The sequence below is a fragment of the Tilletiopsis washingtonensis genome, assembly GCF_003144115.1.
Source record: "Tilletiopsis washingtonensis strain MCA 4186 unplaced genomic scaffold FA09scaffold_3, whole genome shotgun sequence".
NCBI classification, from domain to species: domain Eukaryota; kingdom Fungi; phylum Basidiomycota; class Exobasidiomycetes; order Entylomatales; genus Tilletiopsis; species Tilletiopsis washingtonensis.
The window spans coordinates 898,624-924,803 of NW_020312000.1; the positions used below are offsets into that span (position 1 = coordinate 898,624).

At 69.0% G+C, this 26,180-nt stretch overlaps 9 protein-coding genes across 9 annotated transcripts; 5 read left to right on the top strand and 4 right to left on the bottom strand.

Moving 5' to 3' along the window:
* Positions 1-1,155: 1,155 nt before the first annotated feature.
* On the bottom strand, positions 1,156-3,190 carry FA09DRAFT_328026 (TAP42-domain-containing protein). The gene is made up of 3 exons (XM_025741620.1): positions 2,715-3,190; positions 1,736-2,658; positions 1,156-1,681 (listed from the first exon to the last, which is right to left on the bottom strand). Exons 1-3 carry the CDS (start codon positions 3,126-3,128, stop codon positions 1,507-1,509), a joined length of 1,512 nt encoding a protein of 503 aa, XP_025600891.1. The 5' UTR covers positions 3,129-3,190; the 3' UTR covers positions 1,156-1,506.
* A 668-nt stretch (positions 3,191-3,858) lies between these two features.
* On the top strand, positions 3,859-9,763 carry FA09DRAFT_315378 (ARM repeat-containing protein). The gene is made up of 8 exons (XM_025740799.1): positions 3,859-4,093; positions 4,147-4,271; positions 4,325-4,445; positions 4,499-4,583; positions 4,634-7,011; positions 7,061-7,168; positions 7,218-9,428; positions 9,481-9,763. The coding sequence occupies exons 1-8, from the start codon at positions 3,993-3,995 to the stop codon at positions 9,722-9,724; spliced, it is 5,373 nt and encodes a 1,790-aa protein (XP_025600892.1). The 5' UTR covers positions 3,859-3,992; the 3' UTR covers positions 9,725-9,763.
* Positions 9,764-9,977: 214 nt separating this feature from the next.
* Positions 9,978-11,105, bottom strand: FA09DRAFT_193393 (hypothetical protein). The gene is made up of 2 exons (XM_025739403.1): positions 10,821-11,105; positions 9,978-10,684 (listed from the first exon to the last, which is right to left on the bottom strand). Exon 2 carries the CDS (start codon positions 10,664-10,666, stop codon positions 10,013-10,015), a length of 654 nt encoding a protein of 217 aa, XP_025600893.1. The 5' UTR covers positions 10,667-10,684; positions 10,821-11,105; the 3' UTR covers positions 9,978-10,012.
* Positions 11,106-12,445: 1,340 nt separating this feature from the next.
* FA09DRAFT_284054 (kinase-like protein) lies at positions 12,446-13,916 on the top strand (the record flags this gene model as incomplete). The annotated part of the gene is made up of 5 exons (XM_025739862.1): positions 12,446-12,627; positions 12,676-13,231; positions 13,281-13,412; positions 13,471-13,712; positions 13,781-13,916. Coding segments are annotated over 5 exons (1,248 nt in total), but the record flags the coding sequence as incomplete, so codon positions are not given.
* A 105-nt stretch (positions 13,917-14,021) lies between these two features.
* Positions 14,022-15,536, bottom strand: FA09DRAFT_315381 (N-terminal nucleophile aminohydrolase). The gene is made up of 10 exons (XM_025740800.1): positions 15,418-15,536; positions 15,328-15,361; positions 15,264-15,272; positions 15,156-15,210; positions 14,846-15,101; positions 14,634-14,792; positions 14,528-14,570; positions 14,433-14,474; positions 14,264-14,373; positions 14,022-14,206 (listed from the first exon to the last, which is right to left on the bottom strand). Exons 1-10 carry the CDS (start codon positions 15,444-15,446, stop codon positions 14,194-14,196), a joined length of 750 nt encoding a protein of 249 aa, XP_025600895.1. The 5' UTR covers positions 15,447-15,536; the 3' UTR covers positions 14,022-14,193.
* A 335-nt stretch (positions 15,537-15,871) lies between these two features.
* On the top strand, positions 15,872-17,005 carry FA09DRAFT_293812 (FeS cluster assembly scaffold IscU; the record flags this gene model as incomplete). The annotated part of the gene is made up of 3 exons (XM_025740061.1): positions 15,872-16,048; positions 16,459-16,744; positions 16,797-17,005. The coding sequence occupies 3 exons, from the start codon at positions 15,872-15,874 to the stop codon at positions 17,003-17,005; spliced, it is 672 nt and encodes a 223-aa protein (XP_025600896.1).
* A 2,401-nt stretch (positions 17,006-19,406) lies between these two features.
* FA09DRAFT_304850 (chitin synthase 1) lies at positions 19,407-22,671 on the top strand. The gene is made up of 9 exons (XM_025740483.1): positions 19,407-19,527; positions 19,609-19,841; positions 19,893-20,218; positions 20,277-20,686; positions 20,741-20,779; positions 20,831-20,910; positions 20,962-21,079; positions 21,130-21,906; positions 21,973-22,671. Exons 2-9 carry the CDS (start codon positions 19,634-19,636, stop codon positions 22,445-22,447), a joined length of 2,433 nt encoding a protein of 810 aa, XP_025600897.1. The 5' UTR covers positions 19,407-19,527; positions 19,609-19,633; the 3' UTR covers positions 22,448-22,671.
* Positions 22,672-22,742: 71 nt separating this feature from the next.
* FA09DRAFT_358670 (defender against death DAD protein) lies at positions 22,743-23,414 on the bottom strand (the record flags this gene model as incomplete). The annotated part of the gene is made up of 3 exons (XM_025744993.1): positions 22,743-22,809; positions 22,884-22,982; positions 23,167-23,414. 3 exons carry the CDS (start codon positions 23,412-23,414, stop codon positions 22,743-22,745), a joined length of 414 nt encoding a protein of 137 aa, XP_025600898.1.
* A 203-nt stretch (positions 23,415-23,617) lies between these two features.
* On the top strand, positions 23,618-26,086 carry FA09DRAFT_304856 (hypothetical protein; the record flags this gene model as incomplete). The annotated part of the gene is made up of 3 exons (XM_025740484.1): positions 23,618-24,608; positions 24,670-25,818; positions 25,874-26,086. The coding sequence occupies 3 exons, from the start codon at positions 23,618-23,620 to the stop codon at positions 26,065-26,067; spliced, it is 2,334 nt and encodes a 777-aa protein (XP_025600899.1). The 3' UTR covers positions 26,068-26,086.
* Between the last annotated feature and the right edge of the window lie 94 nt (positions 26,087-26,180).

The following is a 26,180-nucleotide window of genomic DNA, read 5'->3' on the forward strand; positions in this document are numbered from 1 at the left end:
CGCAGCACCAACACCGGCGACGGCTACAGCGCCGGCACGAGGCACGGCCGGCTCCTCTGCGGCGCCGCCGGCACGCGCGACAGGCACCAAGGACGCACGCCTCGCCGCGCTCGTCGCTGCGCCGCCGCTTGCGCTGCGCGCCACGCCAGGCGGCGGCGAGGCGAAGGCAGGCGCAGGACAGAAAGGCAAGAAGGCCTCTTCCGCCGCTGCACTCGCTGGGTCAAGCTCAGCAGCGCCGGGATTCAAGCCCGTCTATCGCGCCGTGCTGGCGTCGCCGCTGGCGGTCAGCTGGTGTGTCCGCCCGTGTCTTGGCCTCCCGGACCGCCACGCGGGGCAGACTGACGCCGCATTGCTTCTTCTGCCACAGGCCGGACATCGCGCCGATTCACTCGCGGCCACTGCTGCACGCGCTGCTCGCCGTGCTCGCGCACACGGGCGCAGCGCAGAGGCGCGACGACTCGAGCAAGGAGAGGAGAGAGCGGCGCAAGGCCGGCGCGCGGCGCCGACGCGCCGCGGCCGAGGGCCAGACGCTGTCGAGCGCACTCGAGGAGGGGAGCATGCAGCGTGCGGCGGCAGCGCAGGCGCATACGCCGCAGCCGAGTGCGACAGCTGCGCCGCAAGAGAGGGCAGCAGGCACGGCAGCGCAGGAGCAGCAGGCCGCGCCGTGCGTGCGCTTCGGCCTCAACGCCGTCACGCGGCATCTCGAGGCGCGCCTCCGGCTGCGCCTGGCATCTCGCTCGGTCGCCGCCGCCGCTGCCGACCCCACATTCTCCACTGCAGCGGCACCATCAGCGCCACCGTCGCCATCCAGCGACGCGGGCGCGCAGTACCTCTTCGTCACGCGCGCCGACGTCGATCCGCCCGCTCTGCTCGCGCACGTGCCGCTGCTCGTGCAGACGTACAACGCCTCGCTCTCCTCGGCCTCCTCGCATGCAGCAGCAGCAGCCGGCGCAGCCGGAGCAGCAGAGGCCGCGCTGCATCTCCTCGCGCTGCCCGCCGGCGCCGAGGCGCTGCTCGGTGCCGCGCTCGGCGTGCGGCGCTGCTCGGCCGTGCTGCTCACTGCGGCGCGCGTGCCCGCGCCCGCACAGGCGGCCTGGCGCACGCTCGAGGCGCTCGTCGTCGCCGCCGGCGTGCAGCCTCCGCGCGCACAATGGCTCGAGGAGGCGGCGCGGCGTAGCATCGCGGCGAATGCCGATGGCGCACCGAGCGCGCGCAAGGCGAACGACGAGGACAAGCGGCGGCCGCTGACGCTGCCGCCGCGCGTCAAGATGCTCAGGGCGTCGGCGCCGACGGACCTGATGGCGCGCAAGCGCGAGCGAGGGGAGCAGAGGGCGCAGAAGAAGCGCCGCAGGATGGAGGAGAGCGGAGCGAGAGGGACGAAGATGGGCACGCAGTGAGAAGAGGAGCAACGTCGCAAATTGTCATACCCCTGCTTCACCACGATCTCCCGGGCGGCAGCGTCATGGCATTGGCTGTCGCGCGGCCCCCCTTTGCTCTTCGTCTCCGCTAGCCGCGGTTCATCGTGTTGCCCTCGCCCCTGCGGTTGTGCTCCTTGAACGTGTCCCACTGCATCGCCTCCTGGCGCGCCTCTTCCTCTGCCTCGTCGGCCTCGCGCGTGCCGTCGTTCTCCATGCGCAGTGCTCTGGCTTCGCGCGGTGTGGCGCGCGCCGCGCCTTCCGGCCTGAGCAGTGCGTCAGCAAGGAGATGGAGGGGGGAGGAGGGGGAAGGCACCCACCCGCCGCCAGTGATGATGTTGCCTCGGCGCTCCTCCTCGTCGAGAAACTCGTCGATCGACATTGTCGGCAGTCGATGGCCCGGCTGGAAGACCTGCCTGCGCAGCTCCTCGCGCTTGTTCATGCCGTCGTCGGCCAGCGTGCCCATCGGATTGGGCGACGCGCCGCTCGAGGCGGAGGCGCCAGTGATCTGGAAGGGCCGCAAGACCTTGCCCTTGGCATCGAGCAGCGCGCCGGGCGCCGACGCGTCCAGGCGCCGATCGAGGCGCCAGGCCTGCGCGTCTGCGCCGTCGCGCCCGCGCTCCCGACTGCCCTCGGCGCGCCCGGCGGCCGTGGCGGCAGGCATGCTCTGCAGCAGCTCCAGCTCTGCGCCGATGCTGTCGAGCGCGGCGAGGGCCTTGGAGGCGTGCAGCGCAAGCAGCAGCAGCACGTAGCCGCGCGTCGTGCGCGGCACTGCCACAGCCTCGGGCCCTCCTGCGGAAGGCAGCCCGCCGGGCGCGTCCTCCTGCTCCTCGTCGGACGACTCGTCGGACTCGCCGTCGCCGCCGCCGCTGTTGACCATGCCGCGCGCCACGCGCGGCAGCACGAGCAGATCCCACTGCGCCTCCTCTGGCGCCTCGAGCGCCGCGCTCGCACCGCGCTCCACCCCTTCCCTCTGCGCCTTGAGCCCGCCGCCCATCTTCGCACGCGCCTTGTCTCGCGCCGCCTCGCGGTGCGCATCGAGGGCGCGCGTGATGCCGCGCTCGAGCTGCAGCAGCGCAATCTTGAGGGCGCGCCGGTTGGCGGCGTCGAGCTTGGGAGGGCCCGAGGTGGAGAGATGCGCGCGGGTCTGCGACGTGAGCAGCCCGAGCCCGACGGACGTGGCTGACGGTGCCGGCAGCACGCCGAGCTGCAGCAGCGAGAGGAGGTACAGTCGCCATGCGTCCTGCAGCGCAAAGGGCATCAGCTGCGGCTCAGCGCCGCACGGCACCGTCTACGCACCCGGCTCCTGCGCAGCAGCTCCATGCGGCCGGCATGCTCGCCGACGGGCGTGCGTACGCGCGTCAGCACCTCGCCCAGCACGGCGGGCAGCAGCAGCGGGCGCAGCGTGTTGGTGCTGAGGTCCGCGAGGCGGTCGTTCTGCGAGATGAGCTCGAGGCTGGCCGCCAGCTGCTGTGCGTCCTGGATGGCGCGCAGCAGCTGCACTGCCGGGTCGGGAGGCGCAGCGACCGCGCTGCTGCTGCTGCTGCTGCTCGAGGCGGAGGTGGAGGGAGGCTGCGGCGCAGGCGGCGAGGCGGCAAAGGCAAAGATGCGCTGCAGCTGCGCCGTGAGCGAGAGCGACGAGGCGTCGTCGGCGGCGGCGCTGCTGCTCGCGCCGAAGCCGTGCGAGGCTGGCGCGAAGGACATGGAGGACATGCCGTGCGTCGAGGGAGTGTGGTGGTGGGAAGAGGCACGAGTGGCGGAGCGAAGCCTTCCTTGGAAGAGACCTTCTTAGGCTTGCTGCGCCTCGGCGCGCTCAGGCCGCGCCGCCGGCGCATGGGAGCGACACAGCTCCACATGTCACGTGGGCAGTGAAGTGGACCTGGCAGAGTGAGGATGGCTCACCATTGCTTGCTCCCTGCCCGCTGACCATGAAAGTGGCAACATGTCAATGGCCTTCTTCTTGGGCACAAGCACAAGCCAGACAGCCATGGGGCTGTGGGCAGCAGACATTGAGGTGCACACTGTTGCATATGCCTCAATGATCTTGGCCTTGCTTGAGAGACTTGCAGCAAGTTGGTCTCCAGCTGCTTGAGGATCATGCATATCTTGTGCCAGCCATAGACAACAAAGGTCAAGGGCATATTGTTGAGGTTGAAGGCTGTGACAACCTGGGCAATGACGCAGTGCTGGTGCACAAGGCAAGCATCATTGTGTTGTCCTGCTGCTCAGCAAATAAGCATGATGCTGCCCTCCACATCAGCAGTGTTAAATTTCTTGAACACTGGTTCCCTAGACGTTCAATTGCAAGTGAGGGTGGATCCAGCCTAGATTAGACAATGCAAGAGTAAGAGGCTCTAACTTTAAGTCAGGCTGCGCACGGGCCTACGCTGTCCGAGCGGCATCCTGACGCGGTTCGCGCAGCCGCGCGCGCTTCCGTCCCCTCCACCATCTCCCCCGGCACGCACATCCCAGTCGCCCAGCGCAGCGCCGGCCAAGCGCCCAGACGTCTTTCCGTGCTGGGCGTCTGCCGCACATCACGCTCCTGCCCTCATCGTCGCTCACAGCTCTCAGCTGCCCATGGGCAATGCGGCGTCGAGCGCGACGGGCTCGCGCCTGCCGGTGACGGGCCTGGGCAACCTGATCGGCGAGGTGGATGCGGAGCTGCAGTATGAGAAGAGGTGAGTCGCCGTGCAGCGCTCGCTGTGAGCCGCATGCCTGATGCTCGGCGCAGCATGGGCAGCTCGCGCTTCCTGCGCGCCGTGCGGGCCCGCCATCGGCATGGGCTCGTCGTGATCAAGGCATACATCAAGCCCGACAGCGCCGTCTCTCTGCGTGCGCTCGTCCGGCGGCTGCGAGGTGAGCTTGAAGCGCGAATCATCGCCCCTGCGCACAGCTCACTATACTGGCAGTGGAGCGCGAGGCGCTCGCAGACGTGCCAAACGTCCTGACGTACCAGAAGGTCGTCGAGACGGCGACGGCGGGATACCTGATCCGCCAGTGGATCGCGAGCAACCTGTATGACCGGATAAGGTGAGTGCACATGCTGGTGGAGCTCTGGCGGCTGTGCTGACCGGCGGCGCCAGCACGCGGCCGTTCCTCACGGCCATCGAGAAGAAGTGGATCTCCTATCAGCTGTTGCACGCCATGCGCGACGCTCGGCAGCGCAAGGTAAGCGCGCACAGCTGGTCGATCCCACGCACCTGCTGACTCTCTCCCAGGTGCCGCACGGCGATCTCAAAAGCGAGAATGTCCTCGTCACGTCGAGCCTGTCGGTGTACATCACCGACTTTGCCGCGTCGTTCAAGCCGGCGTACCTGCCGCTCAACGACCCGTCCGACTTCAACTACTTCTTCGGCACGTCTGGGCGGCGCACGTGCTACGTCGCGCCGGAGCGCTTCTACAGCGACCAGTCCGAGATCCCGGGCGCCGAGGCAGCCGCTGCGGCGGTTGCAGACCCCGCTGCGCCGTCGCTGCTCACGCGCGGACAGCACGCTGCAGAGGAGCTTGGACTTGGCGCGCGGCGCATGGGCCACGTCACCGAGGCGATGGACGTCTTCTCGCTCGGCTGCGTGCTGGCCGAGCTGTGGCGCGACGGCGCGCCCATCTTCACGCTCACGCAGCTTTTCAAATACCGCGAGGGCCAGTTCGACGTCGAGCCGGCGCTGGCCGAGATCGCCGACGCCGACATGCGTGCACTGGTGCGCAGCATGATCAGCCTGGCGCCCGAGCAGCGCGACACCTTCGACGGCTACCTCTCGCGGGCACGCGGCGCTGCCTTCCCTGAGAGCTTCTACTCTTTTCTGCACCAGTACCTCGTCGACTTGCAGCGCATCTCCACGGAGCGCAGCGCTGCCGTCGCCGCCGCCTGCGCTGCTGCAGCCTCCATGCCGGGCGCCACGCCAAACTCTGCCACGTCCGCAGTGGCAGGCTCTGAGGCCGGCACCGTCGGGCGGAGCGGCAGCACCAGCGCATCGCACGTGCTGCGCGCAGAGGCCGACGAGCGCATCGAGCGCATGTTCGAAGAGTGGGCCGCAATCACGCGCTTCCTCGAGCCGAGCAAGCCAGCGAGAGACGGCCTGCCGCCACTCTCGCGACCAAAGCGCGCCACTGAGCCGACAGCGAGCCCGCAGCCGGCGCCGCTGGACGCAGCCTTTGCCGATCTGCCGACGGAGAGCAGCTCAGTAGCGGGCGACAAGCAGGCGGCGGAGCGTGTGCTGCCAATGCAGCTCGCCATCCCGGGCCTCACTCGGCAGACGCTCCGGCGAGCCGAGCCGCCGCCGGACGAAGACGGCCCGGCGCTGCTCATCCTCTCGCCGCTGCTGGCCAACATCCGCAGCGCGCTGCGGCCCTCCAGCAAGATCCATGCGCTTGATCTGCTCCTGCATCTCTCTGCCGGCTGGCTGACCGACGAGACGATGCTCGACCGCGTGCTGCCCTACGTGCTCGCGCTCTTCGAGGACGTAGCTGTTGTGCGCACCGCGGCTGTGCGAGCCTGCGCACAGCTGCTCATGCTCGTCGAGACGATCAGTCCCGCCAACGCCAGCGTCTTTCCCGAGTACATCGTGCCGACGCTGCGCCGCCTGGCGATGGACGTCTCGCCGAACGTACGCGCCATGTACGCCGAGTGCATCGTCGAGCTGTGTCATGCCGGCGATCGCTTCTTGCAGCTGGCGCAGGCGATGCGCGCCGCCGGCATGTTCGCGCTGGAGGGCGACGCAGACGGCGCAGACGGGCCGCGCACTGCCGCAGACGACGACTTCCTCGACGCGGCGTCGGAAGAGGCCAGCTACGAGACGCAGCTGGCATCGTTGCGTGCCTTCTTCCAGGACCAGGTGACGACGCTGCTGACGGACCCGTCTGCGGCCGTCAAGCGCTCGCTGCTCGCCAACATCGGGCCGCTGTGCTCCTTCTTCGGCCGTGTGGCGACCAACGACGTGCTGCTCAGCCACATGATCACCTACCTCAACGACCGCTCGTGGCTGCTGCGCCACGCCTTCTTCGAGGCCATCGTCGGCGTGGCGCGCACGGCTGGGCAGCGCAGCGTCGAAGAGTACGTGCTGCCTCTTATGCTGCAGGCGCTCTCCGACCCCGAGGAGTTTGTCGTCCTGCGCGTGCTGGAGAGCCTGGCATGCCTGGCATCCGAGGAGACCGAGGACGACGAGGGCGCCAACGTCGCGCTGCTCTCGCGGCCAATGTCGCTGGATGTCGTGTCTGCGGCGAGCGGCTTCCTGTGCCATCCCAACTACTGGCTGCGCTTGAGTGCCGCCACGCTGGTCCACAAGGTCGTGGCGCGCCTCTCTCCGACAGACGTCTGGGCGCTAGTGTACCCCTCGATCCGCCCGCTCCTGCGAGCAGACGTGGCGGCGATGGACGAGCTCACGCTCATTGAGTCGCTGCGGCCGCCACTGAGCCGACCGGTGCTCAGCGCGGCGGTGCAGTGGGCCGCACGCGTCAACAAGACGACGTTCTGGAAGCCGCCGGCCGACGTCAAGCAGCGCGCCGGCCTCGGCAACGAGATTGCGCGCGAGGGCCTCTCGCTCGTGGCTGGACGTGCCGGGCGCGCGCTCAGCAGAACGCCGATTCCGCGCAGCGAAGAGTGAGCATGCTGACCTCCGCACTGTGGCTTCGCTGAATGTTTCCCGCAGAGACGACGGCTACCTCGACAAGCTGCGCGCGCTGGGCTTGGGCCCCGACGACGAGGTCAAGCTCGTCGCGATGCGCGACTATCTGTGGAAGCTGGCGCGCCAGTCAAAGTGAGCGACACGCTCGGCGCACAGTGTCCGCCGCTGACGCCTGTTGCAGCGCTCGAGGATCCGCAGCGCTCGCCGCAGAAGAAGAGGCATGGCCGGGCGCACTCGCGAACAAGAACGGACCAGCCGTGCAGCCGCTTGACGGCATCACGCCGCTGACCATCTTCTTTACGGCTAAGCCGTCGACGGCCAGCGGCGCGGCCCTGGCCGACGCGCTCTCTGTTGCTCCGAGCTCGGTGCGCTCTCCGGCGGCGAGCTCCTTCTCCGGCAACATCGCCCGGCGGCGGCTCGCAGGCAGCCGAGTGCCGAGCGAGATGGGCTCGCTGAGCCCGCTTGCTGAGCTGCGTCGCCGCATGGACCAAAATGTGTCGAGCCATCCCGCGATGCCCGCCACGCCCGGGCCGCTCGACCCCGGCCAACTGCAGATGCTCTCGACGCCGTCGGAGATCGAGCGTGCGAGCAGCCCGCCTCTCTCGGCGCAGGGCCGCCTGGGCGTCGGCAAAGCTGCGCCGGCCATCGCAGCGTCGTCCGCGAATGCTGTCGGGACCATGTCCGACCTGGCCGCCCGCCTCCGAGCGCTCGATGCCGCTCAGGAGTCGTCCAATCGCCCGACGCCGGCTGGCTCTGCAGCGCAGACGACGATCCGCGGCGGCACAGCACTAGGCAAGGGCCAGGACGCGCCCGACGGGCCCGTCTTCTCGTCCAACTACGCCGGCGACGACCCGTACATCAAGGCGCACCTCGAGGCAGTCTTTCTCGCCACCTTCCGCGACCGGCCGCCCAGCTGGGGCCCACACATCGGCAGCGGCGCGCCGCGGCGGCGCGGAGCGCGCTCTGTCTCGGCCAACGCGCGCGTCGTGTCGTCGGGCAGCAGCAACCGGCGGCCCGAGGGCAATCTCATCGCGTACTTCACGGAGCACTCCGGCCCCATCTCCTCTCTTGCCGTCTCGCCGGACCACGTCTTCTTCGTGTCCGGCTCCGAGGACGGCTCTGTCAAGGTCTGGGACACGGCGCGCCTGGAGAAGAACGTCACGTCCCGCTCGCGCGCGACGTACACGGCCCAGCGCAACGGCATCACCGCGCTGCTGATGCTCGAGGGCACGCACTGCGTGGCCAGTGCGGCGGCCGACGGCAGCGTGCACGTGCTGCGCATCGACGTCAACGCCGCCTCGTCGCTGCCCAAGTACGGCAAGCTGCGCCTCGTGAGCAACTTCCAGCTGAGCACGCCCGGCGAGCACGCGCTGTGCCTGCTGCAGGGCACCTCGACGAGCGGCATCTCCACCGCAGCTGCCGCGGCCGAGGCGGGGCCGACGACGCTGATGCTCGGCACGAGCCGCTCGCGCATCACGATTCTCGACCTGCGCACCATGCAGGTGCTGCAGATCCTGCGCAACCCGGAGCACTTTGGGCCCATCACGTGCATGTGCGCCGACAAGAAGAACATCTGGCTCCTCGTCGGCACGCTCGGCGGCGTCATGGCGCTGTGGGACCTGCGCTTCTCGCTGCTCCTCAAGAGTTGGCGCGTCGGCGAAGACGTGCCGCGGCGAGACGCCCAGCCAGGCGTGGTGCGCGTCAACCGCGTCGTGCTGCATCCGAGCAAGGGCAAGGGGCGCGTCGTGCTGATCGCCTTTGAGCGCGTCGGAGCAGGCAGAGAGCCAGGTGCGGCGAGCAACGATGTCCTCGTCGAGGCATGGGACATCGACAAGGGCGTGCGCGTCGAGACGTTCGAGACGTGCGACACACCAACCGCATCTGCGTCGAAGAGCCGGGCATCTACTGCTTCCGCTGCTGCCGCACCTGCGAGCGACGCCACTCGCCGCGACAGCATTCCGGCCGAGCCGGCCGACGAGCCCTCCGACCTGGTGCACATCACGCCCCTGCAGAGCGCCGCCTCGGGCCCCTACGCCGATGGGCTCGGCGGCGCTGCACAGGCCATCGAGCGTCTTGTGCGGCTGCACGAGGCAGCAGCAACAGAGCCGTCGGACGCCGCGCTGTCCGGCCCACGCGCCTCCGCCAAGGCGGTGCTGGTCGGCACCGAGGGCTACTCGAGCTCGTCGGGCTCGGGCGTGCAGGTCTCGGGCGGCTGGCTCGACGCGGGCAAGCTGGCCGCCGAGGCCGACGGCGCCGGCAACGGCGGCAGCCAGTCGGGCCCGGCGGGCTACATGCTCTGCGCCGGCGAGGACCGCTGCATCCGCTTCTGGGATCTGGGCCGCGCCGAGCGCAGTGTGTGCGTCGGCGCGTCGGACGAGCGCAGCGAGTTCAGGTGAGTCGCGCGTGGACTGCGGCGGGTGACATCTGCTGACCCCACTGCTCAGGTTCCAGGCGCCATCTGCGTCGCAGCGGCTGGCACGCCATGTGCATCGTCTGCATGCATCGTCGGGCAGCTCGACGACGCGCGCCCTCGCCCGCTCGCCACTGCTGCCGCAGCAGCAGGCGGGGCCGGCGCAGGCGCTGATGCGCGCCCACACCGACGCCATCAACGCGCTCGCCGTCATCGAGAGTCCGTTCCGCGCCATCGTCGCGGGCGACCGCAGCGGCGTGCTGCGAGTGTGGGAGTAGACGGACCGGCGAGCAATGTCACCTTAGCGAAGTCGTCAGGTGCGGACGCGAGTGATGGGCGGGCCGCTGAGCCCAGGGCAGCGTGCAGGCGTGAGGGCTCGAGGCTGCTCTGGCTGGCCGCACTGCTGGCTGCTCCCACGCTGCGATCACGTGCGGAGGCAATTTCCGCGCCCCGCCGCCGCGCCGCCGCCGCGACGCGTATACACGCCGCTGCGCGCCGAGACTGCCGGCGTGCTGCGCCCCTGCTGCCGCGGCGGTCAGCATCGCCCGACCGCTGCGTGTGCCTGCTCACCGGCCCACCTCATCATCAGCGCTCGCAGCTCCCACGGTTGCACTGCACGCCGAGTCAGCCAGGTGCAGCTGCTGCCGCCATCGGGCACCGCTCCCAGCCTCCACCACACGCTCGTCCTGGCCGCGTCTCTCCCAGTCGCCCCTGAGCTCGTTGCTCACCAACGCCGCTGGCCGCGTAGAATCTCGCTCGACACGCAGACGCCGTCGCGCCGCCGCCGCGCGTGTGCGCATCTGCGCGCGCTGCCGCGTCCGCTCCGGCGCTCCTCTCCACCTCATCACACGGCCGCGACTCCACAAGCAGCAGCACCCCGCTCGCCGCCTCTCCGCCGCACCCTCGCTCTCTCGCGCCGCGGCTGCGCCGCACGCGGCGATGGTCCAGCGCACGCGCCGCGCCGCCCTCGAACCGCTGCCCGGCAACGACTTCGCGGCCGGCGGCGACGGCGTGCGGCGCCGCTCTGGCATGGCTCCCGCCACCCGCGACACGGCTCGCCGCCGCGGCTCCGGCTCGGCCAAGCGCCGCTCCGACGAGCTCTCGTCGCGCAGCGACTCGACGCACGGCGCGCCCTCGCCGCCCGCATCGCCCGTGGCAGCGGCACTGCCACGGGCCAAGGCGCTCGTGCAGACGGTCGCCGGCTTCCTCATGTCGCCCATGGCCTCTGTCCGCTCGCGCTCGCAGTACGCAGGCATGAAGCGCAAGCGCGGCGGCGGTGCGGCGGCGTCGGGCCTCTCGCGCGCCTCGGCCAAGGCCAGCGGCTCCACTACGCCGAGCAGAGAGGACAGGCAGGCGCGCACGCGGGCGCTCGACGAGAGCCGCAGCGGGCCCAGCCACACGCTGCGGCGAGGCATGAGCAACCTGGCGCTCAATGAGGCTCCGCGAGCGGCGCCTCTGCGCCGCGCCTCGCGCTCCGCCGAGACGGCTGCGCCCGAGAAGCGACGAGCGAGCACCTCGCGGCAAGCCTCAGGCAGCCGGTCGCGCCAGCCAGTCTCGTCGTCGCAAGAGCCGAGCGACGACGAAAGCGACACTGCAGACGAGGGCGACCGTGAGGAAGGCAGTGCGCAGCATCTCTCTGCAGACGAGGGTGAGTCTCTCTCAACAGGCTGCGTGCGCGCCGCGTCGCTCACAGTGCGCTCGCAGAGACGGCCTTGCGCTGCTCGGCCAGCCACGCCAAGCTGATGCGCCAGCGCATCTCGCTGCTCCAGCGTCTGCACGCGGTCAGCGTCGGCGAGGCCGACTCGATGCTGACGAAGCAGCAGCTGGCAGATGCGATCATTGCAGCTGTGAGTGTGCCTGGCTGCGAGGCTGGTCGATGCGTCGCTGACGCTGTGCTGCAGCGCTCGCCGCCCAGACTCACGCGCAGGCGGGCTTCGGCTGGAGCAGCGCGCCGCTCGCCAGTCAGCTCTTCCTCTGGCTACACGACGTTTGGCTCAGAGGAGGATGACAACGACGAGACCGTCGCAGAGGTGCCGGCCGGCCGGTCACGCGCAGCGCCGCAGACGACGGCATCGTCGCCCGCAGTACGCAGGCTGCGCGCCGTCGGCAGCGAGCGTGGCGGCTTCGCCAAGTCCAGTCCGGTCAAGACGCGAGCGCGCTCGCGGCATAGCATTGCGACTCGCCGGGCCCGCCCAGCAGCGCGGATGTCGCGCACAGCAGTCACTGCAGCCTCGCCGCGCAAGCCCACGTTGCGTCCGCGCCGGGCGAAGCAGGTCATCTTCAGCCAGCGCGTCAAGCGCATGGAGATCGACGGCTCCGGCGAGGAGGTGACTGACGAAGACGAGGCCGGCGAGCCTGACGAGGGCGCCGCAGATGCCAGCGGAGAGGCGTCCTCTGCAGTGGGCTCCGAGGAGGAGGACACGTCCGATGGCGAGCGCGACGAGTCGCCGGCTCAGGGCGCGAGCGACAGCGACGAGGCTGTCGAGGAAGACGCGCCAGGCGACGACACGTTTGAGGTCTCAGACGAGGACGAGGCCATGAGCATCGACGGCCGCTCGCCTCCACCGCCCCGTCGACGAGGCGGCTCCGGGCGCGCGACCATTCCCGTCGTGACGCCGCCGCTGCTCGCCCGCAGCGAGCTGACACGCTCGCGCATCGCCATGCCGCCGCCGCGCGTGCCATCACGCTTGCACCGCTCGAGTGCTCGTCTCGCGAGCCCAGAGTCGGATGATGCACAAGACGGCGCAGACGAGGCGGCAGACGACGACGAGGCGCTGGGAGACGACGACGACGAGGAGGATGAGGATGTCGACGATGCACAGCACGCCAGCCCGAGCAAGATGCGCAAGCTGCGCAACGGCAAGCAGCTGCGCATTCACACGCCGAGCGGCTCGAGCAGTGTCCGCGCAGCGCGCTCGCAACCTGAGGAGGGACACGGCTCGGGCGACGAGGCGGAGAGCGACAGCGAGGCGGAGAGCGAGGCAGAGGAGGACGAGGCGGAGGAGGACGACCCGATGGCCGACCCGAAGCAGGCTACACTGGCGCGCCTGCGTCTGGCGCGCCTGGCAGAGCTGTGCGAGGAGCGCGACATCGACACCAAGGGCAAGAAGGCCTTCCTGATCGACCGCCTGCTGCAGCACCACCGTGCGCGCACGGCCGCTGCGGCGCCCTCGTCGCAGGCGTCGCGCTCCTCGGTCGACTCTGCGACGACGGAGCGGCCGGCCAGCAGCACGGCGGGCAAGAAGGGCAAGGGCAAGGTGCGTCCCGTCGTCGCCAATGCGCCGGGGCGCAAGCGCAGCGCGGCACATGTGCCACTGCTGCTGCGCTCGCACTCGCGCCAGACGCTGGCGTCGAAGCCGGACAGCCCCGCGCTGGACCCGTGCAACCCCGATGCGGCGCCCGCCGAGGCCGTCGACGAGCTCAACGGGCTGGACCTCGAGTCGCTGAACCTGCTCGACAAGGAGATCCCGCCGCACCGCCTCGAGAAGCTCGAGAAGATCGGCTCGGGCGGCTTCAAGGACGTGTACGTCGGCAAGTACTTCCACCAGAAGTCGCGCGCGCAGAAGGTGGCCATCGCCGACATCCGCGACGACCTGACGGAGATGGACATCAAGGAGCTCTCGCTGCTGCGCGACCTGCGCCACGAGAACATTGTGCGCTTCATCGGCGTCTCGATTCCCGATGCGCCGCGCCACGTGCCGTGCATGATCGTCTCGGAGCTCTGCACCAACGGCGACCTCTTCGACTACATCCGCAACGTGCCTGCGCCGTCGAACGACGACATTGTGAGTCGGAGCGTGCGCTGTCTCAGTCGGCGTCTGACACCCTGCGCAGTTCCGCATCATGCTCGAGACGGCGCGCGGCATCGAGTACCTGCACGGCCGCGACCCGGCCATCATCCACCGCGACATCAAGTCGACGAACATCCTCATCACGCGCGACCGCCACGCCAAGATCAACGACTTTGTGCGCATGCCAGTCGAGCCTGTGCTTGCCATTCATGCTGACCCGCTCCAACTTGCAGGGCCTTGCACGCGTCAAGAACACGCGGCGCTCCATGATGCGCTCGCTCGTCGGCACGGTCAACTGGCAGGCGGCCGAGCTGTGGCGCCCCAAGCCGCACTACAACGAGAAGGTCGACGTGTGGAGCGTGGCCATGACGTTCTGGGAGACGCTGCAGTGGCACGAAAAGGTCAAGAAGTACCCGTTCGAAGGCATGAACGAGCACCAGATCTACCTCGAGGTCGGCGGCGACAAGCGTGTCCGGTGAGTGTCGCCAAGGCGCGCCATCGCGCAACCCTGGTGCTGATGCGCTTCCCTGGCCTCGCGCGCAGCCCAAAGACCACCAACGTCCGCAAGCTCTTCGGCGACGGCATCGTCGAGCTGCTGGAGCGCATGTGGGACGCACAGCCGCGCCTGCGCCCGACCATGTCCGACGTCTGCGCCGAGCTGGAGCGCCTCATCGCCGAGGCGCGCGCTGCGGCGCGCGCTGCGCGCCGAGCCTGAGCCCCATCCTCGGCCGCCGCCACATCATCCATCTTCCGGCCTCGCACTAAGCCTCACCGTCACCCATTCCCTTTCGCTTATCTACTGACCGTGTCCCTCGCATCCTCCTGTCCCCCACATGTCTCATCGCGCCGTGTGCCCCCCGTCTGCCCCGCACCTCATCTGTTCTTTAGCCATCTCTCAACCATATGCTGCCGTCTCGCCGTTCTGCTCGCAGGCCTGCATTGCATCGTGCATCACACTATAGTGCCAGGCTGGAGAGCGGCGTGAGCATGCCGCGCGACGCAGCCGCTCCACGCCGCAGCACTCACTAGTCCTTGATCTCGGCCTCGGTGAGCTTCTTGAAGACGGGGATCGACTTGCCCGTCTGCCCGATCTCCTTCTGCGTCGTCGTGCCGATGATGCCAATCTCAATTGTCCGCTGCGGTGCCGGGCATCAGCGCTGCACGTGTGCACGTCCAGACGAGCGCGTGGGCTCACCTCGGTCATTTGCCCCTCGAAGCCCTCCTTGAGCGTCAGCAGCTGTGGGCGGCGGTCAGTGGGGGGCCGCAGTGCAGGTTGCTGATGCAACGCACTGCCGTGTGGATCGCGTCTTCGAGGCTGATCTCGTCGTTGTACCTGCACGGACAGGTGAGCCAAGGCCGCGCAACGCCGCGCCGGACACACGCGCAGGCCACGCACCGCTTCTCGAGGAACGTCTTTGCGTTGGTCATGTTCTTGCCGATGGCGCTGGCCTTCCACATGAAGTACGAGCCCGACGGGTCGACCTGGTACAGCGACGGCCCCCGCGCCGAGTCGAAGCCGGCCACGAGGAGCGACACGCCAAACGGCCGCACGCCGCTGCCCGCGCGTATAAGCATGCGCACTGCGCCTCTGCATCACCCACCACTCACCCGCTCTGCGTGGCCTCCTGCATGACGCTGGCAATCTCCTGCACGAGCACGCGCGTCGGCGGGTACTCGCCGTAGATCTTCCAGTACGCCTGTGCGCTCTTGCGCGCCTTGGCGACGAGCACGCGGAAGTCGGGGCCCATGCCGCTGTACACGATGCCGATGTTCGGGCACACGACGGCAATCTTCTCGAGCGCCGAGTCGTCGACGAGCAGCGAGGGCGCGCGCTTCTCGGACGCAATCACAATGGCGCCCGACGCTGCAGGACAGGTGATCAGAGGCGGCGTGCAGAGAGCTGCGAGCGCGCACGTACCCTTGATGCCGAGCGACGTGGCGCCCGACGAGACGGCGGCGAGGGCATGCTCGATCTGTGCGGGGCCGTGAGCGATGCACAGTGCGGCCGGCGCGCTGCGCTGCTGACCTGGACAAGCTGTGGAAGGGCGGATGAGCAAGAGACAGCAGACGGCGCCACGCGGCGCACGCACCTTGCCGCTGGGCGAGAAGGTGGTGAGGGAGAAGCTGGGCGGTGCAGGCGTGAGCGACGCAGCGAGGGCGCCGCGGCGCGGGCGGCGCACCTGTACGCTCCTTCGCCGGCGCCCGACATGCTGCGCTGCGGTGTGTGTGGGCGTGTGGGTGTGTGCTGTGGCTGCGAGTCGGCGTGGCGTATGCGGCGGCGGTGGGGTTGGACAGCGGCTGGCGGAGGGGGGTGTGAGGGTGGACGCGGCCAGCTGGAGGGGACGCGCGTCACTCTACGGGAGCAGCAGCAGCGTGGCCTGAGCGCAGCGGCACGTGACGCGCCCGCCAGCCTCGTCAGCAGCGGCGCCGCGCCAGGCACGCCGCGAGTGTCGGCAGACGCCGCCGGTCGCCACCCGCGCTGCCGCGGCTCAGACGCAGGCGGCGAGTCCATCGGCCGGCTGCGAGATTCGCCCCGGCGGCCTATCAATCTGATGTCGCGCGCCGTCCTTTCTTCCTGCCACCACCACCTCGCCTCGCGCACCGCCTCACCTGCACCACCACACACACTACACCATGTTCCGCACCGCCGCCGCCTCGCTCGCCCGCTCCGCCGCACCCGCCCTCGCCGGCTCGTCGCGCGCCGCCGCCGCCCGCCCCGCGCTCCGTGCCGCCGCCGCGCCCGCCTTTGCGCGCACGCAGAAGCGCGCCTACCACGAGAAGGTCATCGACCACTACGAGAACCCGCGCAACGTGAGTGCCCAAAGCAGCGCTGCGACATGCATTACGCGAACAGTCGCGCGGCCCTCTGGCCACCGAGCGCGAGGAAGGGTGAGAAGCGTTGCAGCGCCACCGCTGCGCATCCTCCACCCTTCGTGTGGTGCAGAGAGCAATAAGCGCGGCTGGTCTCCGGTCCGCCTGAGGCTACCAGCCGGTCCCATTGCAGCGGACAAGGGCGTCAGTCCGCGTCCAAGTCCGGGGCCGGAGACGCCGGCGCAGAGGTGGCGCCTCATACACCGTGCGCAGGTTGCTCTGCCGACGACTTGCGCACGGCTCTCCGCTTGTTCTGCGCTTGCTCGCGGCAAGCACGAGCACGGCCATCCGCTGGCAGCGCCGCGGTGTCGCCCACCAGGGCTTTTTCGCAAGCTGACCCGTCTCCTCAGGTCGGCTCGTTCCCCAAGGGCGACCTCGATGTCGGCATCGGCCTCGTCGGCGCGCCGGCGTGCGGCGACGTGATGAAGCTGTGCATCAAGGTCTCGGCCGACGGCATCATTGAGGATGTGCGCTTCAAGACATTTGGCTGCGGCTCGGCCATCGCCTCCAGCTCGTACATGACGGAGCGCGTCAAGGGCATGACGCTCGAGGCCGCCGGCGCCATCAAGAACACGGAGATTGCAAAGGAGCTCAGCCTGCCGCCGGTGAAGCTGCACTGCAGCATGCTTGCCGAGGGTGAGTGCCAGTGCTGCTGGCCAGCAGCCGCGATTGCTGACACGACCCGCAGACGCCATCAAGGCGGCCATCCGTGACTTCAAGTCGAAGCGCGACGCTGCCGTGGCCAAGGGCCAGGCGCCCAAGTCTGGCGTGCGTGCTGCGCGCTCCTCTGCCGCGACCCTGGCTTACACTCTTGCACCTACAGCACATCGACGTCTCGCAGAGCGTCACGACGGGCAAGGTGAGCATTGCGCGCTACTCTGGCCGGACCGTCGCTGATCACAGCATCTCAGACCACCACCGAGGGCTTCGTCAACTCGGGCATCAACTGAGCGCATCGTTCCGCCTGCCTCGTCCGCTAGTTGGCGCGCCGTCCCGCTTCCGCCTCGGCCTCGTGACTCCCAGTCGCCACTCTCGCTTCCCTTCTGTAACACTACCTCTCTCGCCTTCGCCGGCCTGGGCCGCACTGGGCCGTGCTCTGAATGCACGCTTTGATGACAGCACCCCTTGGGCGTTGGCGGCGGCTCTCACCGCCTGTCAGCCCGATCTGATTCCGCAGCCGGGGTGCGCTCATGCCTTGGCTGCCGAGTGCAGCACGGGGCGTGAGCATGTCCCACGGCCCTTCGAGCAAGCTGAGCCACACCCCGGAGCGGCGGTTCGACGCGCGTCGCAAGTCGACACGGCGTCGGGCGCGCGCTTGTGCCCAAGCGCCAGCGGCTGAGCATCTATGGCGCGCCCGCTCTAGCGGCCATGGAGGCAGGAGTGTCCATGATCGCGATTGGACGGTCCGAGGCAGAAGCGAATGTGACAGCGACAGCTGCCGTGTGAGCTTGCCAGCGATAGCTTGTGCGCTCAGCCTTCAGGCAAGAGTCACAGCGCATGCGAGCGACGGCCCGCGCCTGGACAAAGACAGACGGAGCCCGACGGCTCGGCGATGGTGCACCTGCGCGCCTGCGAGCGCCTTGCGCCGCCTCCCTTTGTGGTACAGGCACGGCCGTCTGACTCCGCCTGACGCGCCTTCGAGGCCACTCAAGCGACACCGAGCCTCGGCCCGCACGTGGGCCCAGCAGCTCTTCTGAACACGCGGCACCGGCGTTGCGAGAGGAGCGAGCGGGCGGTGCAGCGAGCTCCAGCGCGCGGTCGTGGGTTCGCGGTTGGCGAGAGCGGCACAGAGGCGGCGGCGGCGCCGAGTGATGCTCCACGCGCGGCCGCGCGGCCGATGCATGAGGGACGCGCTGCGTCGGCGGCGGCGCGCGCGGCGGTTGCGGCTGTGCAAGGACGCCGTGCCGTGCATGAGCGACTCGAGGTCCGGGGCAGCGCACGAGCGGAGCAAAGGCGGGCAGCACACAGCCGCAGGCGCAGGAGGTGCACATGGCGATGCTGATGCTTGCTGTGCCGCTGCTGCTCCACCTGCATGCTGCATGGCAGCAGCTGCCTCGTTCGCGGCGCAGCGCTGCAGCATCCAGAGCGCAGGCACCTCGCGCGCCGGGGGTGGACGTTCGGCAGCGGCACAGCATGCTCAAGGGGAGCGCAGGACGGCGAGCGTCAGCAGCACATGGCCTCTTCTCCTCGCTGCGCAGCTTGTCTTCTCACCACGTCCATCCTCCTCTCCTCGCTCAACGCCCGCACGCGAGGCACCTGACCCTCTCACCCCGCACGCCCCTCCGTGCCCTCGCTCTGCGCGCGCACGCTCGCCCGCATGTCCTACGACGCATACGGCCACGGCGGCCAGCGCCCCTACCGCGGCGCCGCGCCGCCGCCGCAGCATCAGAGCTCGTACTCGGTGAGTGGCTGCGGACATATGGGCCAAGGCAGGGCAAGAAGTTGCAAAGATGGAGCGAGGCGAGGGAAGGCGAGGCGAGAGAGCGAGCCGGCGGGCGAGAAGGACAGGCGGCCGAGCGCACGGAGACGAGCAGCAGCGACAGCAAGAGCGGGTGCAAGGAAGAGTCGGGCCGCACAGCGCTCAGCGACAACAGCAAGAGGAGCAGGGAGCCGGCGGGCTGGCTTGCAAGTTGGCCTAGGTTCTTCATAGAGGCGAGACACGTGCACCCTAGCTCAGGAGCTCGGCCGCCAGCCACCATCGTGTTTCCAAGCACAGCACTCAAGGGGCTCTCCTGCTGCGGTGCCTGGTGCCGGCGCGGGCCGGCGGGTGCTGTTGTGCTTGCGCAGGAATGCGGCTGTGCTTCTTGTTCGGCTTGCGGCTGCTCGAACGTGCAAGCGTGAAGGCCGGCCAGCAAGGGTGCGCATGCGCCTAGCTGCGCGATGCTGCGTGCGCACTGATGCTGCACTGCACCCTGCTGCCCGAGAGTACTTGCTGTGCTATGGCAGAGTGGCCTCTGCGGCACAAAGCACGGGCCGCTCTGCCGCTCAGAGGACGCGCCGAGCGGCAGGCACGCACGCTGCACAGCGTACAGGGAGAGCTGGCTCGCTGCTAGGGCGCTTTGTGCTCCCAACAGCAGCCGCTGACTCTCTTCTCTCCTCTCCACCACCTCTCTCGCCATGCCGTCCCGTCCCATGCACTCCGCCTCGTTCTCCGACGACGTGCGCACGCCACTGCAGTCTGGTGCCGGCGACCCGCTGCGCGTGCCCGGCCCGGGCGGCTACGTCGCCTCCTCCTCGCACGGCCACGGCTTTGACGGCTCGTCGGCCACGCTCAGCCATGGCGCCGGCGGCGCAGACCCCTTCTACACGAACCAGCAGGGCAACCCGAGCTACGTGAGCGGCTATGGTGACGACGACAAGGTGCCGCTGGCCGCGCACGGCGAGAAGTTCGGCGGCGTGTATGGCGACAGCAGCTACCAGTGAGTGGCCGCCCGGGCGGTGTAGCCGCTATGAGCTGCCTCGTGTGCAGCACTGGCGCTTGGCTGACCGGCGTGCGCCAGCCTGCCCGACCCCAACTCCTTCCCCATGCCGCAGGCGCCGCACCGTGGCGACACGCCGTTCCAGTCCGACCTCGGCCCCGACGACTCGGCGTCGCAGGTGGCATGGGCCAAGCGGCAGGCGGCGCCGAAGCGCGGCGCCACGCGCAAGGTCAAGCTCACGCGCGGCAACTGGATCGTCGACCACCGCGTGCCGACGGCTGTTAAGAACTCGATCGAGCCCAAGTGGAGCCAGGGTGCGTGCTGCTGTGCCGCAGAGGTGAAGGCCTCACTGACGCTGGCTGCAGGCACGCGCACAAACGAGTTCACGCACATGCGCTACACGGCCGCGACGTGCGACCCGGACGAGTTCACCGTCGACAACGGCTGGACGCTGCGCACGTCGGCGCAGTACCAGCGCGACACGGAGCTGCTCATTGCCATCACGTACTACAACGAGGACCGCAAGCTGCTGGCGCGCACGCTGCACGGCGTCATGCTCAACATCCGCGACATCTGCAAGTCGAAGGCATCGAAGTTCTGGCGCCGCTCCGCCGAGGAGGGCCGCCCGGGCTGGCAGCGCATCGTCGTGACGCTGATCTTCGACGGCATCGACCCGTGCGACAAGGAGGTGGTGAGTGTGGCAATGTGCGTGCAGTGCAGCCTTGGCAGCGTTCTGACTCCCTGCGCAGCTCGACCTGCTCGCCACCGTCGGCGTGTACCAGGACGGCATCATGAAGCGCAAGGTCGACGGCAAGGAGACGGTGGCGCACCTCTTCGAGTACACGACGCAGCTCTCCGTCGACCCCACGCCCGCACTCGTCACGCCGCACGGCGACGACCCGTCGAACCTCGTGCCCGTGCAGATGATTTTCTGTTTGAAACAGAAGAACAGCAAGAAGATCAACTCGCACCGCTGGCTCTTCAACGCCATTGGGCGGCAGCTGCAGCCCGAGGTGTGCATCCTGCTCGACGCCGGCACCAAGCCCGGCCACAAGAGCCTGTACTACCTCTGGGAGGCCTTCTACAACAAGCCCAACCTCGGCGGCGCCTGTGGCGAGATCCACGCCATGCTCGAGGGCGGCCGCAAGCTGCTGAACCCGTGAGCCGTGTGTGACTTGCCCTGCCGCGCCTGCGCTGACATGCCGCTGCCCAGTCTCGTGGCCGCCCAGAACTTCGAGTACAAGATGTCAAAGTGCGTCGGCCTACCTCCGCTCCCGTGCATCACGCTGACCCCTCCGCGCAGCATCCTCGACAAACCGCTCGAGAGCTCGTTTGGCTACGTGAGCGTGCTGCCGGGCGCATTCAGCGCGTACCGCTTCCGAGGTGAGCTGCACCGTACTGCCAACGCAACACGCACTAACCCCTGCGCCACAGCGATCCAGGGCCGCCCGCTCAACCAGTACTTCCACGGCGACCACACGATGGCGGACCGGCTCGGCAAGAAGGGCCTGCACGGCATGAGCATCTGGGGCCAGAACATGTTCCTCGCCGAGTGAGTGGCCCGAGCCATGCGTCGCTCGCACACCGCTGACGCTGCGCCAGGGACCGCATCCTCTGCTTCGAGCTCGTGGCCAAGGCGGGCGACAAGTGGACGCTGAGCTACGTCAAGCCGGCCAAGGGCGAGACGGACGTGCCCGAGGGCTCCGCCGAGCTCATCTCGCAGCGGCGCCGCTGGCTCAACGGCTCGTTTGCCGCGTCCGTCTACTCGCTCGTGCACTTCTTCCGCATCTACAAGTCGAACCACGGCGTCGTGCGCCTCTTCTTCTTCCACCTGCAGGTGCTCTACAACGCCTTCAACCTGCTCTTCTCGTGGTTCGCGCTTGCCAACCTCTGGCTCACGTTCTCCATCATCATCGACTTCCTGCCCAACGTCATCTTCAAGGACAGCAGCGACACGGTGCAGCTCATCCTGCACTGGGTCAACCTGGCCGCCAAGTGGGTGTACATCTTCTTCGTCGTGCTGCAGTTCATCCTCGCGCTCGGCAACCGGCCCAAGGGCGAGAAGCGCACGTACATGATTTCGATCTGCGTCTTTGCGCTGCTTGGCTTGTACCTCATCGTCGTCGCCGTCTGGCTCACGGCGCGCTCCATCACGGACCTGCTGAACAACACGGGCGACCTCGGCACGCGCCTCAAGAACCTCTTCGTCGATCCCACGCAGGCCGTGCTGCTCGCGGCACTGGCGGCGACGTTCGGCATCTACCTCATCGCCTCGCTCCTCTACGCGGACCCGTGGCACATGTTCACGTCGTTTCCGCAGTACATGCTCATTGCGCCCAGCTTTGTCAACATCCTCAACGTGTACGCCTTCTGCAATCTGTGAGTAGAAGAGGAGCACTGCTGCGGCCGCGCTGGACGCTGGCTGATGCTCCACCCTCCCGCCAGGCACGACGTGTCGTGGGGCACGAAAGGCTCGGACAAGGCCGACGCACTGCCCTCCGTCGACACGAAGAAGGACAAGCCCGGGCAGGAGGCGGGCACCGTCGAGGAGATCGAGCAGGAGCAGGCCGACATCGACAACAACTTCAAGGCCGTCGTGTCGCGCGCCGTGGCGCCCGTCGTCGTCGAGGAGAAGGTCGAGCGGCCGACGACGGACGACGCCAACAAGACGTTCCGCACGCGCCTCGTCATCTTCTGGCTGCTCTGCAACGGCGCGCTGGTGATCGCCATCATGAACGTCAACGGCGTCACGGCCAAGAACGTCACGCAGGAGGCCGTCGACGCTGCCCAGGCCAAGAAGCAGGGCACCTACTTCAACATCATCATCTGGTGCACGTTTGGCCTCTCCTTCTTCCGCTTCCTCGGCGCGCTCTACTACTGGGTCATCCGCCAGACGCTGCGCTGGTTCCGCAAGACGTAGCGGGCCCCGCTCGCACGCCCTCCGACGCTGATCTTATACCCGCTCCAACCCCCCTGCGCGTGCTGCGGCCCGCGCTCTCGCCGCGGCGCACGCCCGCGCGCGCCGCACTGCTCACCGGTCTTGTCTGCACGCACACACTCCTTCCCCGCCCTCGTGTCCCATAGGCCTCTCTCTTCTGTGCGCCCCGGTGGCAGAGCAATGGACGCTTCTCGTCTGAGCATCGGAAACCGCGTCTCATTGTGCTGGCCGCGGTGCGCCGCGCAGGCCCGGCGCGCGGCGCACCGGCGCCGCCAGCCTAGCCCAGGAAGTTGACGACGAAGAAGTGCAGCACGACGGAGGCAAAGAGGAAGTCGCCAAAGGCGCTGCGCAGGGCGCCAGCATCAGCATGCGAGCGCGTGGCCAGCAGCACAGCGCGCGCGCGCGCGCCGCCACTCACCGCTCGGGCGAGTTCTTGGGGAACTCGGCGGCATTTGCCTCGTTGGCCTGGATGCGCAGGCTGGCGCAGAGCACGAACTGCCCGACCGTCGAGGCGAAGCTGGATGAAGCGAGTCAGCGGCTGCGTGGAGTAGAGGGCTCGAGAGGCTGTGTGCCCTGCTGCGCCGGCGAGCCGCCTTGCTGCACGCAGCAGCGCCACAGTCGCGCCGCTGCGGTGTCGCATGCTCTCCTTGCTCTGCAGCACGTCGCGCGCCTGTACCACACGCTCGCACGCCCGCACGCACCCGGCGATGAAGGAGTTGAGCGGGAAGTTGCTGATGGCGATGCAGTACACAAACTGCAGCACGCCCGAGAGCACGAGGAACGCCATGAAGGCGTCGAGGAGGCGCAGGCGTGCGGGCGTGTGTGCCAGGTACGAGCGCTGCAGCGTCACGAGCGGCGACGAGGCGGCGGCCTCGCGCGCAGTGCTGCTGCTGCCCGCTGTGGCCACGACGGGCGGCGCGGGCCCGCTGGCGGTGCGTTTTGGCGGCATGGTGGTGGGGGTGAGGCCCGGGGCGACGGCCGTGCGCCGGCGACTTGCCGCGTGCGGTGCGGTGATGGCATGGCGCGCCAGAGCCACGTGGCCGGACAGATTTCCAGGCGGCGGCGGCGCTCCTGAAGTGTCGCTGCGCTGCTCTAAGCTTCGCTTGGCGCCGCCTCTCGCACCTCGCTGCGCTTCCACCACCACCTCGCACGATGAACCCCAACGCGCGCAACTTCGCCTTCAATCCCGCCGCATCCGGCTTCCAGCCCGGCGGCGCAGGCCAGGCGCAGGGCCCGCCAGGCCAGCAGCAGCCCGGCCAGTATGGCCAGCAGAACTACTACGCCCAGGGCTTCGGCGGTGCTCCGCAGCAGCAGCAGCAGCAGCAGCAGCCGGGCGCCTACGGCGGCTATGCGCCGCAGCAGGGCGCCGGCGCCTACCCGCAGTACGGCGCATACGGCGCCCAGCAGGGCTTCCAGGCGCCGCCGCAGCACGGCGGCTACTACGGCGCACCGCAGGCGGGCGGCTACGCGGCGCAGGGCTTCCAGGCGCCGGCGCCGCAGCAGAGCAACCTGCCGCCGCCGCCGGCCGCGCGTGCCCCGCTCTCGGGCGGCCTGCCGCCGCGCCCCGTCGACCAGTCGGCCGGGCCCGAGGCGCCGCGCAAGCCCGTCAGCATCTCCATTGGCGGCGGCGGCGTGCCCAAGCTGCCGCCGCCGCGTGCGCCGCTGGACGACGCTGCCGCCGCTGCGCCGCCGCGCAAGCCCGTCTCGATCAGCATCGGCGGCGCGGCCAAGCCGGCCGCTGCTGCGCCTGCGCCGGCAGACGACGAGGCGCCGCGCAAGCCGGTGAGCATCTCCATCGGCGGTGCCAGCAGCGCTGCCGCGCCGGCTGCTCCCGCTGCTGCTGCTGCTGCTCCCGCTGCGCCGGCTGCCGCAGCACCTGGTCCCGTGGCGGCGCTCAAGTCCGAGGAGGCTGCGCCCGCTGCATCGTCGTCCAGCGCCTCGCCGCCGGCGTCGCGGCCCGAGTCGCCGACGCCCGCGGCCGCCGCCGCGCCCGCCGTCGCCGCCGCCAAGCCGTCGGCCGGTGCCGCTGCGGCACGGAAGCGCGCCGAGAAGAGCGCCAACGACGCTGAGAAGGTGCTGGAGGAGGCGCACAAGGCGACGGACGAGGAGACGCTGAAGGACCTGTTCGGCGAGAAGAGCAGCGGTGAGTTGCCACAGGCGGCCACGCGTCCGGACGCGCGCCTGTGCTCACGCCATGCGCGCAGAGATGAAGGCGCACCTGAATGTCGTGTTCATCGGCCATGTCGACGCCGGCAAGTCGACGATGGGCGGCCAGCTGCTGGCGCTGACGGGCATGGTGGACAAGCGGACGCTGGAGAAGTTTGAAAAGGAGGCCAAGGAGGCCGGCCGCGAGAGCTGGTACCTCTCCTGGGCGCTCGACTCGACGCCGCAGGAGCGCGAGAAGGGCAAGACGGTCGAGGTGGGGCGCGCCTTCTTCGAGACGGGCAAGCGGCGCTACACGATTCTCGATGCGCCGGGCCACAAGAGCTACGTGCCGAACATGATCAGCGGCGCCGCGCAGGCCGACGTGGCCATTCTCGTCATCTCGGCGCGCCGCGGCGAGTTCGAGACGGGCTTCGAGCGCGGCGGGCAGACGCGCGAGCACGCCATGCTCGTCAAGACGGCCGGCGTGCAGCGCCTCATCGTCGTCGTCAACAAGATGGACGAGCCGACCGTGCAGTGGGAGCAGGCGCGCTTCGACGAGATTGTCGGCAAGCTCACGCCCTTCCTCAAGGGCACGGGCTTCAACCCCAAGACGGACCTCTCGTTCATTCCCGTGTCGGCGTACGCGGGGCACAATCTCAAGGAGCCGCTGCCCAAGGGCGTCGGCGACTGGTACAAGGGCCCCACGCTGCTCACCTTCCTCGACGACCTCGTGATCCAGGACCGCAAGATCAACGACCCGCTCAAGATGCCCATCACGGAAAAGTACGCCGACATGGGCACCGTCGTCGTGGGCAAGCTCGAGTCGGGCAAGGTGCGGTGCGGCGACAAGCTCGTCATCATGCCGAACAGCACGGCGGTGGAGGTCGTGTCGATCTCCAACGAGCAGGACGAGGAGGTGCCGGCGGCCATCTCGGGCGACAACGTGCGCATCAAGCTGCGCGGCGTCGAGACCGAGGAGATCAGCGTCGGCTTTGTGCTCTCGGACCCCAAGCGGCCCGTGCAGGTGGTGCGCCAGTTTGAGGCGCAGCTCGCCATTCTCGACTCGCGCAACATCATCGCCGCCGGCTTCTCGGCCATGATGCACGTGCACGCCCTCTCCGAGGAGATTACCATCCAGGCGCTGCTGCACTACTACGACAAGAAGACGGGGCGCAAGAGCCGCAAGCCGCCGCAGTTTGCCAAGAAGGGTGAGTGCGCGGAGTGCGATGTGCTACGGCGGCAAGCGCTGACAGGCATGCACAGGCATGAAGGTCGTCGCGCTCATCGAGACGTCGGCGCCGATTGCGATTGAGCGCTTCGCCGAGTACCCGCAGCTGGGCCGCTTCACGGTGCGCGAGGAGGGGCGCACCGTGGGCATCGGCAAGGTGACGAAGCTGATCCGCGGCGAGTCGGACTTGCCAGACGTGGCCAAGCTGCAGCTCGACGGCGGCGCGTAGACGGGGATAGAGAGGCAGCAATGCGATGGGATGACAGAGGCGCCGAGAGTGAGGGATACATGCTGGAGGGAGCCAGAGAGGGTGCGCGACGCAGGGTGACGAGGTGATGAATG

Bases quoted from the DNA above. Each gene is read 5' to 3' on its own strand.
- FA09DRAFT_193393 (XM_025739403.1), bottom strand. From the start codon at position 10,666: ATGGGCGACATGAGGAAGCCGGCGACCGTCTGCACGAGCGCCTTGGCC.
- FA09DRAFT_315381 (XM_025740800.1), bottom strand. From the start codon at position 15,446: ATGTCGGGCGCCGGCGAAGGAGCGTACAG. The intron at 14,793-14,845 runs GTGAGTGGTGGG...ACGCGCGGGCAG, and splicing joins CAGGAGGCCACGCAGAGCGG to CGGCGTGCGGCCGTTTGGCG. The intron at 14,374-14,432 runs GTGAGCCCACGC...CCGGCACCGCAG, and splicing joins TCGAGGGGCAAATGACCGAG to CGGACAATTGAGATTGGCAT.
- FA09DRAFT_328026 (XM_025741620.1), bottom strand. From the start codon at position 3,128: ATGTCCTCCATGTCCTTCGCGCCAGCCTCGCACGGCTTCGGCGCGAGC. The intron at 2,659-2,714 runs GTGCGTAGACGG...TTTGCGCTGCAG, and splicing joins AGCTGCTGCGCAGGAGCCGG to GACGCATGGCGACTGTACCT. The intron at 1,682-1,735 runs GTGGGTGCCTTC...CGCACTGCTCAG, and splicing joins AACATCATCACTGGCGGCGG to GCCGGAAGGCGCGGCGCGCG.
- FA09DRAFT_315378 (XM_025740799.1), top strand. From the start codon at position 3,993: ATGGGCAATGCGGCGTCGAGCGCGACGGGCTCGCGCCTGCCGGTGACG. The intron at 4,272-4,324 runs GTGAGCTTGAAG...CTATACTGGCAG, and splicing joins GCTCGTCCGGCGGCTGCGAG to TGGAGCGCGAGGCGCTCGCA. The intron at 7,169-7,217 runs GTGAGCGACACG...CGCCTGTTGCAG, and splicing joins AAGCTGGCGCGCCAGTCAAA to CGCTCGAGGATCCGCAGCGC.
- FA09DRAFT_304850 (XM_025740483.1), top strand. From the start codon at position 19,634: ATGCCGCAGGCGCCGCACCGTGGCGACACGCCGTTCCAGTCCGACCTC. The intron at 19,842-19,892 runs GTGCGTGCTGCT...CGCTGGCTGCAG, and splicing joins CGAGCCCAAGTGGAGCCAGG to GCACGCGCACAAACGAGTTC. The intron at 21,907-21,972 runs GTGAGTAGAAGA...CCCTCCCGCCAG, and splicing joins GTGTACGCCTTCTGCAATCT to GCACGACGTGTCGTGGGGCA.